General features: G+C 41.7%; 1 protein-coding gene across 1 annotated transcript in view; it reads right to left on the bottom strand.

The window, feature by feature from the left end:
• Positions 1–2,028: 2,028 nt before the first annotated feature.
• The window catches only part of LOC138676645 (ADAMTS-like protein 5), a 95,327-nt gene continuing 84,336 nt past the window's right edge, over positions 2,029–13,019 (bottom strand). Inside the window, exons 12-13 of the mRNA XM_069766146.1 lie at positions 3,172–3,243; positions 2,029–3,068 (exon numbers count right to left, since the gene is read on the bottom strand). Of these exons, the coding sequence (XP_069622247.1) occupies positions 2,734–3,068; positions 3,172–3,243 (407 nt within the window). The 3' untranslated portion in view covers positions 2,029–2,733. The remainder of the gene's footprint in view (positions 3,069–3,171; positions 3,244–13,019) is intronic.

The following is a 13,019-nucleotide window of genomic DNA, read 5'->3' as shown; positions in this document are numbered from 1 at the left end:
GGTGCTGACAGAGTCCCAAAGTGCCCAAATTGCAGGCAGCGTGAATCAGAGCCTGGCTTTTAGCTGCCGTGTACCACTGGAAGAAATGTATTCTAGTCAGACACTGGAGTAAAGTTCTGTCATAACTTATGCCACTTTTCTGCTGTAAAATTAAGAAGAATTTTCTGTAACGAACGTGGACACACATTAATTTGTCAAACCTCCAACTGCTTTTCAAAGAATTGCCGAAACTGACGTAAAAATGGCAAAGGTAGCACATTTGTGTGCATCTACGGGTCGTGCTAAAATCTTGAGCCGTTATAAAACAGTTTTATGCCAGAATTTTGGCCAACAAACTGTTTTATGAACCAATTTTATGTTTCTATTGTTCCCAATCTGATTTTTTTCTCCTTACCATTGCTGCACTGTTCATAAGATTCTCTTGGGACGTGTCTTAAGACTGCTCCATATAGTGAGCAACACCACCTTAGTAAAAACATAAAATTTGCATATTGGTCACAATATAAAATAAAACCCTATCATCCCCCAGGGAAAAACAGGAATATAATATTTTGACAGGTCCTCTGTTCAAGGGAACCTTGCCTTGTGCAGGCGTGTACTACGGAGGACAGAGAATGAACTTCAATCTAATATTGCGGCCAGCATGCAGCCAGCAAGTAAGGAAAGGGTGAATCAAACACCCGAAAACTCCGCCCATATGACCGAAAACCGGTCCCGCCAAATTCAGGTGACAGGTTCCCTTTGAGGGGTTCTCAGCTAAATCTCTGCAGTCACTCTATGTGATCGCAGAATGCTAATAGTGTGCAATATGCACAGAGTCAGGTTTTGGCTCTGTCTTTTCCTTCAGTGGTTGCCGCATACCGACTCATTTTTATCTTCTTCATCAGTAGAATAATGAGAGTAGCTGAAAAAAATTCCTATTTGGCACGTCTCGGCAAATATGCAAATCGCACACTAGTGGCCAATTGATGGCAGGCACATTGCACACAGTCAGGATTTTGCAATCTGCATTGACATACAGTGACTGCAGAAATTTATGAAGAGTATGAAAAAACCCTTTAAGCTGCATAGCTCCTTAATGCAGCTCAAAGTCCACGCATTTCACATGCCTTGCACGTGGGACTGTTAATTCAATGGTAAAAATTCCAATGGTCTCCGCCTACTTACTGGCATCTTGGCCAGAAGATTGACAGCAGAGGGCCCTGCAGGAGGAAGACAAAAAAGTAGTGGGACTTAAAGGGGATGTCCACTACTAGGACAACCCTTTCTTAAACTAAATGTTCGGCCTCGATAAAATAATAAAGCCTATACTATCCTCCCGTGGTGTCAGCACTCCCTCACCCCAGGGCTGTGATGCGGTGTTGTGACACATGACGCCACCTCCTAATCAATGCTGATGTCACTGTCTCCGCCTTCAGACAAACTGAACATGAAGAGGAAGTCACAGAAGAGTTGCAACCCGGAATTCCTCTTCATGTTCAGTTTGTCTGAAGGCAGAGACAGAGATGTCAGTGCTGATTGGGCATCAGGCATCATGTGTCATTCCACCACATCACAGCCCCTGAACCGCGAGTGCCGACATCGCTGGAACGGCGTCGGCATGGGAGGCGAGTATAGGCTTTAATTTTTTACTGGGGCCAAACATTTAGTTTAAGAAGGGGTTGTCCTAGTAGGGGACAACCTCTTTAAAGAAAGGGGTAGAGCAAGTAGGTAGGAAGGAGAATAGAAAGACCCCATGGCTTAGTGGACGGCATGACATGGAGGGGCTTGAAATAGAAGCAAAATATTAAATGGCATGGATGGGTCAGGGACTAGAGAAGATGTCGGAAAGCCACACAGCCTTAATTGCTCACAATGATTTCCATTACTGGGTTGGTGTCATTTTATAGAATTTTATAACATAGCAAAGAGTGCCTAATGCAGGCAATTAATGGAAGAATTGTTCAAAACCCTGTATTAACCTTCCTGTAGAAAGGATTGACCCCACACCTGCACCATTTATAAAATAAAAAAAAGCAGCAAGACGTGTTTTAGGTTTTATTTTTTTAATAAATGCGTTGTAAAACATATTCCAAACATACAGCTTCACTCGCACTTACACTCACATCCTTTTACACATATCACCTTGTATAAATAGATATTCTTGCACACCGGTTAATGCCGCTCGCTGCTTTAATAAGTGACGGTTCATTTGCCAAAGCATGTGAAAATAAATTATGCATACCGCATATGCATCTCTGTGTTTGTCTATAAATATATGGCTGAATATACATTTTAATACAATCTGGTATAAAACAGGACGTCTAGAAAAGGGGTTTGGTTTATAAAATGGAAAGAAACGTGATCTACATTTGGCAAGGTTCATAGTGACTGCACCACTTATCGACATGTGCCGCAGTATAGTAGATTATGGTATTGCTGTGTGTGTCTGTCCACACACCAGCCTGTGTATATGGTTTTAAACCTAAATATATGCACTGTGTGTAGAAAATAACGTCTTGTGTATTAATGAGTGTACTAGTATAGATTGCGCCTTCTTAGATATTTACCCCTTCAAGACTTGCACTTTTAGGCAGACTAGCAACACGTGCCATTATAATTACCGTACATTATATGTCCTAGCACCAGTATGTAATACTACAATACATCTCAAATGTAGATCTGTCCAGAAATCCTTTAAATAGTCTATACACATATGGTCTGTACATAGTGAATTCTTGCTCATCAGAAAGGTTATTGGTTCAGTTTGGGGTGTATTTGATACCCGTACTTGGCACATTCTTGGTTAAGGTCTCGAAGCATTTGGTCTTCCTTTGGTTTGTATGGACGCACAAAACTGTCCGTTTCAAGCAATATCCGGTTGAGAGTCTTTTCATAGTTGACATGTCTCCGGGCCATCAGAATGTATTCCCGTTTCTCCAGTAAACTGGGGCAATCACAGGTGTTTGGGACCCACATGTATTCCCGCCTCAGGAAGGGAAAATTGTTCTTGTAGGTAATGATCACCTGAACATCATAGCGGGTCTCTTTACCCACAATCCTCTTACTGACAATTCTCCCTCGGAACACTGCAAACATTCAAGTGAAAACATTCAAGCTTATTAAGACTGCGGCCGGACATAATGGGCGCTTCTGTTGGCAGAGGAATAAAGGAAAATCATTATGACTTACCGAAGTCCTTCTGACAGTACTGCTTGATTTTGTTATGCCGTCCCTTGACTTTACTGCACTTTCCACATTTATCTGCAATTAGAAATTAATCTGATGATTTCTTCAAAGAAGAAAAAACCTAACACGAATATCATGGTCTTATCAGATTGTTATGCAATTATATTATGTTACTAGCTGAAGAGCCCGGCGTTGCCTGGGCATAGTAAATATCTGTGGTTAGTTATAGCACCTCACTTCTCTTATTTTCCCATCACGCCTCTCATTTTCCCAATCACATCTTTCATTTTCCCCCTCATATCTCTCATTTTCTCCCTTACACCTCTCATTTTCTCCCTCACTCCTCTCATTCCCCCCTAACACTTGTCATTTCGACCTCACATGTCATTTTCCGATCACTCCACTATTTTCCCTCACTCCTCTTTCGACCCCACATCTGTCATTTTCCGATCACTCCACTATTTTCCCTCACTCCTCTCATTTTGCACTCACACCTTTTCATTTTCACCTCAGTATATACATGTTTGTCATCTCCCTTATATATAGTATACACCTGTATGTCATCTCCCCTGTATATATAATATACCTGCTGTGTGTCATCTCCCCTGTATATAGTATATACCTGTATGTCATCTCCTCCTATATATAGTATATACCTGTATGTCATCTCCTTCTATATATAGTATATACCTGTATGTCATCTCCTCCTGTATATAGTATATACCTGTGTGTCATCTCCCCTGTATATAGTATATATCTGTGTGTCATCTCCTCCTGTATATAGTATATACCTGTATGTCATCTTCTATATATAGCATATACCTGTATGTCATCTCCTCCTGTATATAGTATATACCTGTAGGTCATCTGCTCCTGTATATAGTATATACCTGTGTGTCATCTCCTCCTGTATATAGTATGTACCTGTATGTCATCTCCTCTATATAGTATATACCTGTGTGTCATCTCTCCTGTATATAGTATATATCTGTGTGTCATCTCCCCTGTATATAGTATATACCTGTGTGTCATCTCCTCCTGTATTAGGCCTCGTTCACACATTATTTGCTCAGCATTTTTACCTCAGTATTTGTAAGCTAAATTGGCAGCCTGATAAATCCCCAGCCAACAGGAAGCCCTCCCCCTGGCAGTATATATTAGCTCACACATACACATAATAGACAGGTCATGTGACTGACAGCTGCCGTATTTCCTATATGGTACATTTGTTGCTCTTGTAGTTTGTCTGCTTATTAATCTAATTTTTATTTTTGAAGGATAATACCAGACTTGTGTGTGTTTTAGGGCGAGTTTCGTTTGTCAAGTTGTGTGTGTTGAGTTGCGTGTGGCGACATGCATGTAGCGACTTTTGTGAGATGAGTTTTGTGTGGCAACATGCATGTAGCAACTTTTTGTGTGTCAAGTTGCATGTGACAGGTTAGTGTAGCAAGTTGTGTGCAGCAAGTTTTGCGCATGGCGAGTTTTGCGCATGGCGAGTTTTATGTGTGGTGCCTTTTGAGTATGTGCAAGTTGTGTGTGAGGCAACTTTTGCATGTGCTGCAACTTTTGTACATGTGGCAATTTTTCCGCGTGTGCAAGTTTTGCGTGTGGCGAGTTTTCCATGAGGTGAGTTTTGCACTTGTGGCGAGTTTTGCGTGAGCCTAGTTTTTGCATGTGGCGAGTTTTGCGCGTGGCGAGTTTTGAGCGGCGACTTTTGTGTTTCGACTTTTATGTGGCGAGGTTGGTGTATGTGTGGTGAAATGTGTGCTGAGGGTGGTATATGTGTTCAAGCACGTGGTAGTGTGTGGCGCATTTTGTGTGTGTCCATATCCCCGTGTGTGGTGAGTATCCCATGTCGGGGCCCCACCTTAGCAACTGTACGGTATATACTCTTTGGCGCCATCGCTCTCACTCTTTAAGTCCCCCTTGTTCACATCTGGCAGCTGTCAATTTGCCTCCAACACTTTTCCTTTCACTTTTTCCCCATTATGTAGATAGGGGCAAAATTGTTTGGTGAATTGGAAAGCGCGGGGTTAAAATTTTGCCTCACAACATAGCCTATGATGCTCTCAGGGACCAGACGTGTGACTGTGCAAAATTTTGTGGCTGTGGCTGCGATGCCTCCAACACTTTTCCTTTCACTTTTTTTCCCATTATGTAGATAGGGGCAAAATTATTTGGTGAATTGGAAAGCGTGGGGTTAAAATTTCACCTCACAACATAGCCTATGATGCTCTCGGGGTCCAGACGTGTGACTGTGCAAAATTTTGTGGCTGTAGCTGCGACGCCTCCAACACTTTTCCTTTCACTTTTTCCCCATTATGTAGATAGGGGCAAAATTGTTTGGGGAATTGGAAAGCGCGGGGTTAAAATTTCACCTCACAACATAGCCTATGACGCTCTCAGGGTCCAGACGTGTGACTGTGCAAAATTTTGTGGCTGTAGCTACGACGCCTCCAACACTTTTCCTTTCACTTTTTTCCCCATTATGTAGATAGGGGCAAAATTGTTTGGTGAATTGGAACGCGCGGGGTTAAAATTTTGCCTCACAACATAGCCTATGACGCTCTCAGGGTCCAGACGTGTGACTGTGCAAAATTTTGTGGCTGTAGCTGCGACGGTGCAGATGCCAATCCCGGACATACATACATACATACATACATACATACACACACACACACACATTCAGCTTTATATAGTAGATGTGCTTGCCGTAGGATACTTAAGAAAGTTGTTGCTCTTAGGTTTTAATGTTACAAGTCATGATACAGTTTTATGAAAAAATAGAGAGTCTAAGTACAGTATATACTGAAGAGATACCCAACAGGTGATCCTACCTCTCCTATACATGAAGCCAGCAGCCTAACCGCTCACACTGGGGCTCGGTAGTTGTCAATTATGTGGGAAATGTGGCATCTGAACATTTTTTTTTCTTTTTTAAAAACAGAACAGTTCTTGGCAGTAAAAAAAAGTATGGATACTTTTTCCAGACCATGAAAATGAAGAAGGAATCAACTTCATATATCTATACCAATCTATTGTCCCAGGCTGTGCTAGATATAAAATTCAGAGGATGACATTAGTTGATCCACACTTTCCTAAATCTATGATGTCTACCCAGGGGTCCACACTTTGTTTTAAACATAGGTTAAATTGTAAAGTAATAGTAAAAACAAGCCTGTGATTTATCTGTTACTAAAAATCCTCTCTGTTATCAAGAATGGAGGGATTTTGATATTATTGTTTACTGCCCATTGCCTTGGTTACCAGTGGCCACCTCTGCAGTCTATCAGAGGTGACCAATTTCCTAGACAAGGAGCATGCACTTGCATGTTATAAAGCATGCAAGCGCGTCCCTGTGCAAGGGCCTCCTTCAAGATGTTTTCCACTACTTTAAGAATGATGACCTAGCGATAGGACACCCGGAACCCCTGCCGATCAGCTGTTGTAAGTGCCAGCGGCTATTCAAATTCAATAGGGGGTGGATATGCAGTACCTAGCCGCAGCCACTATTTCATCGACGGAGCTGTGCCGTGCAGTTTGCAGTTCCAGGTGACATCGGTAACAGCTTATCACAGGGAGTACTTGGTGTTGCACACCAACCGTTCAGACATTGATACCCTATACGAAGGATACGCCATCAACGTTAAAGTAGTGGACAACCTCTTTAACTCTCCTTAACAGGTTGTCCACCCCTGGTTTGCAGCCTCTGAATATAGAGATTTTTGTTCTCATTCACTCACTGCAAACAAATATTTCAAAAATGGAACTGAAACAAAAAGTATACAACCCCTGGCAAAAATTATGGAATCACCGGCCTTGAAGGATGTTCATTCTCTTTAGATGCAGACAAACCAGCAGATCTAAATTGATGCAGGTGTTATTTTTGGGTATGAAAATTTACAGGGCGATTCCATAATTTTTTCCTCAGAATTGAGTGATTCCATTATTTTCCCCTGTGCTTGGTTAAAAAAAAGTAACCATTACTGACTACCACATTTTTTGTTCTTGATTTCTTTTAGTGTTTCTTAAAGCCAGAAAGTTGCCATTTGAAATGACATTAGTTTTGTGCCATGTCTGTGATCTGCTTTTTTTTCTACAAAATTAAACAACTGAATGAACATCCTCCAAGGCCCGGTGATTCCATAATTTTTGCCAGGGGTTGTAATAGAGCGTTATATTTAAACAGAAAACGCCTTTAGTAGTAATTACATAAATGTAAGCCTGATGTCACAATCACCGTTGCTATCGCGCCTACAGGACGCAGATCAGACACTCACCAGGTCACCAAAAACATTTGTATTTTTGTGAGCAAGAACAATTACGGTAATCCTTTTTTTCGTCCATCCTACAGAAGTAAAATATTCAAATCCTTTCTTAATTAAATGCTCCAAAGTCTAATGTGGGGAAGGCAGGTCCCTTGTAAACTTCCTATAGAAGGATCACCTGTTCTGCAGGGTTCATGTCCGATCTATGAACACTTATTCCGGTAAAGTATCCCAGAGAGCCAGAGACAGAACCCAGCACTTGAATCTGCCCTGCTGCAGCCAGAAAACGTGACACTGATACTCCTCAACCATTTCCACGTCCAGCATTATCAGTCTGATACACTATCTTCTGAAAAAACAACAACGTCCCGAACACTCACACACCCCATTCCTCTCCACACTGTTGGGAGTTTACCATACAACAGAGTTTGGGAAATGAACAATTGGCACAGTGCCAGGGTGTTTTTGCCAAATAGCTGACATCCTGACATTTTTTTCCAGATAATTTTCTGCGTCTTCACTTTGCCACTCCTGAAATGATATCCTGCTAACAGATCAAAGGTAACATTTACAGGCAGCCAAGCAGAAAGTATGAAGGAAAACGGACTTCAACACTAAATCAGGAATATAAAAAAAAAAAGAAGATAAGTATATTTTATACCTGCAGGTACCATGCCTATTTACTGGCTATGTATGGCATTATTTGTAAAGAATTAATGATGACGCATCACATGGTTCCCCTATGAAATAAACAGGGAACTGCACAGATCTTGTAAAACAAATGCAGGGAGTTACTACTTTTAATTTAAGAAATTCTCATTTTGGAGAAATTGGAACTTTAATATCGCTGCATCATGAAACACCGGCAACGTATAAACCACATGCACTGCTTCGACTGCACGACCCAAGCAGCTACAGGTACGGGCACACCTAAGCATCAAAACATAGGCAGCAGGAAAGACTTTGAGCATTTTGATCATCTTTTATCGTTTCGGCAAATAACATCTCATTTGAGATGGGAACAGCTTCGACTAGGTCCCGGCCACCAGAAGGGGGTCACAAAGACAGCCAAGAGGAGCTGCTCTACACTTCTTGTGCAACTGACATAGAAATGAATGGAAGTGAAGGAGATAGTGTGGCACACAGAGTTGCTACTTTTTCGCAACTTGGGAAATGTAGTTCTCTTGAACAAACTGTGTTTTTAACTCCCAACCATTTCTATGAGAGTTGCACAAACAGCAGGTTGTCATATAACAAGACTATGAATCCATTAGATTGCAAAAATGTATCTCAGTACAAAAATGATATTGAAATAGACTCCTGCTTGTCATATGAGCATAAAACTACTGGAAACGAAAGCTCATAGCTGCGACTTCCAAAACATGACCTCCTATAACGCTAGGATAAGCAAACTGGTATATACACTGGCATGAAGCCATAACTCTAGGTCAATGCCACATACATGTCCCACAGCAATCAGTGGTCATTGCCAAATTTCACTTAAAGCCGGGAAGTTCATTGTCCTTCATGATTAGCTCAACAGCAGCCTAAGAGATTTAAAGGTTGCAAACCCAACATATTTGTGATGGAAATAAGCTAGACTGAGACAAGCGCAGAAGCTCAGTGTCACATTCCCAGTGCTTGTTCAAGGAAGCAAAAACCCGCTGTAAACAGGGCACCGCATTGTGTGGTAGAAGTGAAATTCTTCATAACAGTTCAATAGTGTATACCAATACTGATGGCCAACACCTCGGTAAATGTTATATTGTTTTCTCTAAGTACCTACCGATATCAAGAGATGATGTAAGTTTGAAGATTAATGTAACAGGAAACATAAAAATGTACACTATAAAAGTTGATCTTCTAGTAGAATTATGTAAAGCATATTAAGGAACAAATTCTACTGAGAGATCCCAACTTTATGATATGAAAGCTCTCCATCCACATTTCCTGCCTTTTGTAAGCCACCAAACCGCAGGATTCCTCTATCCACCTCTTATGCAAGACAACACTGACAACCAAGTCAAAAACAGTTGACACTGACGTTCTCATGGTAACAACACCTAGAATTTGAGGTTGTGCTGCCTCCTCTAAGGTAACAATGCCAAGCAAATTTAGATAAGGGGACCTATAAGTAGATTAGCTATCGGGGCAAAAGACGTGGTAACCCCAGCCAAACCGCCCCGTGGAAACCATCACTCTTATATGTATCGACATGCATAGCGTGCTGATACAGTTAAATTTTGAGGCACAGCAGGCAGTCAAGGTTTCCCTGCCCTAACATAGTCTGTTGTGTAGGCCGCAGGTCCCATTTCACTTGCAGCCAACAGAATGGCAGTGGCATGCACTAGGAGAATATCTATGTGTGCAGAATTATTATGCAACTAAATTAAAAATGTACATTATCCCATCTCAACTGTTCAACTTTTTGGGCAGCAACAAATCACTGCCTCCTAGACACTGTTCAGAGAGGTGACTGTTTTCCTTAACCTTAAATCTCCAGTTCTCAATAGGTTTAGGTCAGATAAGGAAGGGGCCATGTAATTATTCTTTCATCTTTAAGGCCTTTACTGGCTAGTAAAGGCCTTTTTCCAATCAGTGGAGGACTTTGATGCATGTGATGGAGCACTGTCCTGCCTAAAAATTACGGATTTCTTGAAAAATTATGACTTTTTTGCAGTACCACTGCTTGAAGAAAGTATCTTCTAAAAACTGGCAGTACGGTCTTGGGAGTTGATATTAATTCCGTATTCAACCCAAAAAGATCCAACTAGCTCATCTTTAATAATACCAGCCCATACCCGTACCCCACCTCCACCTTCCTGGCATCGGAGTCAAAGTGGAGATATGCACCTAATTAATGATCTAGCTGGGCTCATCCATCTGATCTGTCAAGAGTCAAGCTCATCTTATCAGTCCATAAAACCTTTGAAAAAATTGTTTTCACATATTTCTTGACCTAGTCTTGATGTTTCAGCTTCTGCGTCTTGTTCATTGATGGTCGGTTTCAGCCTCCTTACCTTGGCTGTGTCACTGAGCACTGAACACCTTGTACTTCTGGGCCTCCAGGGAGGCTGCAGCTCTGGAATATGACAGCACTGGAGGATAATGTCTTCCTGGTCGCTTCATGTTGGATTCTTCTCTAATCTTTGGAAGTTAATGTGCAGATTTTTCTTCTCATCATGTTTTCTGCGACCGTTTCGACTATTTGCAACAAAACTTTTGATGGTTCTGAGATCACGCCCCAATATGTTACAATTTCAAGAGTGCTACATCACATAGTAAGACTTATCTTTCTTACTTCATTGTCAGTTAAATCTTCTTTTCTTGGGCCCATTTTGCCTAAAAAATAAGCTAATAATTCTGCACACCTTGATAAAGAGTGTTGATGGAACACATGGGAAAAGTGAACTACCCCATCAGAGAGAACGTAAACTATCTGTAACTATTCTGTAATCTCTTAATATGTTCTGCAGAACTAGTATCTTTCACCATATGTATGCTCTAATATTAATCTTGGTCTTTGTGTAGTGGTTAATTTTCAGTAACAGTATGGTCATCTACTGAGGTTCAACTTTGCCCAGTAGAATTAAGGTGCACCACCGCAGATGTAAACATGGTTACCTAGGTTAGGGGCCCACTCAGATTTGCTTTGCCCCCACAATGCTGAATCCATAGCTACACCTCTGATACTAACAGAACTTTCCAAACACCCATTCACCTGAGTTCAGAAATGTTTAAAGCCACACTCCTGGGTAGAATAAGAGAACACTTTAGTATCACCTAGGTGGGGTAACAGTATCAATCCATGAGGTATACATACCCAGATTGATATGAAGATCTATCAGTCCCATCCCATAGTAGAGAGGCAATTTGAGGACTTAGTTCATTTAGGAAAAACAGGCAAAACTGTGTATATATTTAATATGAAATCACAAAACAAGCTCTCAACAAGGGTAGAAACTACTTTATGCTTTCATGCCTAGTAAAAAAAAAGTGACTTATTCTTCAGTATGAAGAATATATGACATAGATACATTTTTTGTATAGAAGGTGCACATCTGTTCTCGAGTGGCTGGTCATTGGCTGCAGCTCATTAATATTTCATTTGGGCGGACATCAACTCTGTTGAAATTGTAAAGGAGGAACCTGATGACCAGACGCTCATCAGCTGCAGCTGGCATTTAACACAACAAGTCACTTTTCAGGAACATCACGGCAGGTATCACCGGTATGGCACCGTGGCAGACATCACCGGTATGGCACCGTGGTAGACATCACGGGTATGGCACTGTGGCAGACATCACCGGTATGGCACCGTGGCAGAAACCACGGGTATGGCACCGTGGCAGACATCACTGGTATGGCACCGTGGCAGACATCACAAGTATGGCACCGTGGCAGACATCACTAGTATGGCACCGTGGCAGACATCACAAGTATGGCACCGTGGCAGACATCACTAGTATGGCACCGTGGCAGACATCACTAGTATGGCACCGTGACAGACATCACCGGTATGGCACCGTGGCAGACATCACCGGTATGGCACCGTGGCAGACATCACTGGCATGGCACTGTGGCAGGAGGAGACTATACACTATTTTTATTTTACATTGGGTCCTGAATTGGTTAAACTGGGGTTGTCATGGATAACCCCTTTAATACCCAAGCACCTGACCTATCCACCAACCAATAACCAATCCAGTGTTTGAATAAAAAAAAGTAGTAAAAAAGTTACAAACTGCAGGCATGATTCCAGCATTAGGCTAAGTTCACAGTGGGTGTTTTTGCTTTTTTTTTTATGATGTTTTTTTTATGCTAATTTTCAGCTGCATTTTACAGTACCAGCAAAGTCTATGAGATTTCAGAAATCTCATCCACACAGCTTGAGTTTTTTGTCATCAGTATTTTATGCTTTGCTTGGTGTTTTGAACATAGAGCATGTCACTTACTTCAACATTTTTTCAGTGTTTTATCAGCATTTTTCACCCATTGACTTGAATGAGTGGTGAAAAAACGCACCAAAAACGCAGGTATAATTTTTTGCAGTTTTTGTGCCAAAATCTGATTCTATGGAATAGGACTTCTTTTTAAATACTAAACTTTATCAGCATGCACAAAAGACAAATCTAGCATGCCAAAACCGCAGCAAAACTCATTAAAAAAAGTAGTGAAAAACGCAAGCTTTCTGCAGCTTCTTTCCTGCCAAGAGATCAGGTTTGGCTGCAGAAAAAAAACGCGGAAAATATGCCTAGTGTGAACTTACCCTTAGACGGTGTTAGGGCTAGCGGAACGCACCAAATAATAAGACAGATAGAGTATGGTGTGTTCGCAGCCCGGGGTCCACCGTGCAGAGATGGAACCTGCTGCCAAGTAATGACGGACTATATGGCGGTACTCATAAGTATACACACGTGGGTTAAACTTCACCCAGCGTGAAGGAAGCGATCCTGTTGCGTCACAGGACCGCGGTACCGCACATAGAGCGCGAGCAAGTAGTCAGCGAACTCAACCCCAACTAGGATTGAAGTCCGATTAGACCCTTGCTGGCACAACACCGCAACTGGGTGTGTAAGGAAA

Source organism: Ranitomeya imitator, chromosome 4 (assembly GCF_032444005.1).
Source record: "Ranitomeya imitator isolate aRanImi1 chromosome 4, aRanImi1.pri, whole genome shotgun sequence".
Lineage (NCBI taxonomy): Eukaryota > Metazoa > Chordata > Amphibia > Anura > Dendrobatidae > Ranitomeya > Ranitomeya imitator.
The sequence above is the reverse complement of the archived record's forward strand: the minus strand, read 5'-3'. Positions and strand labels throughout refer to the sequence as shown.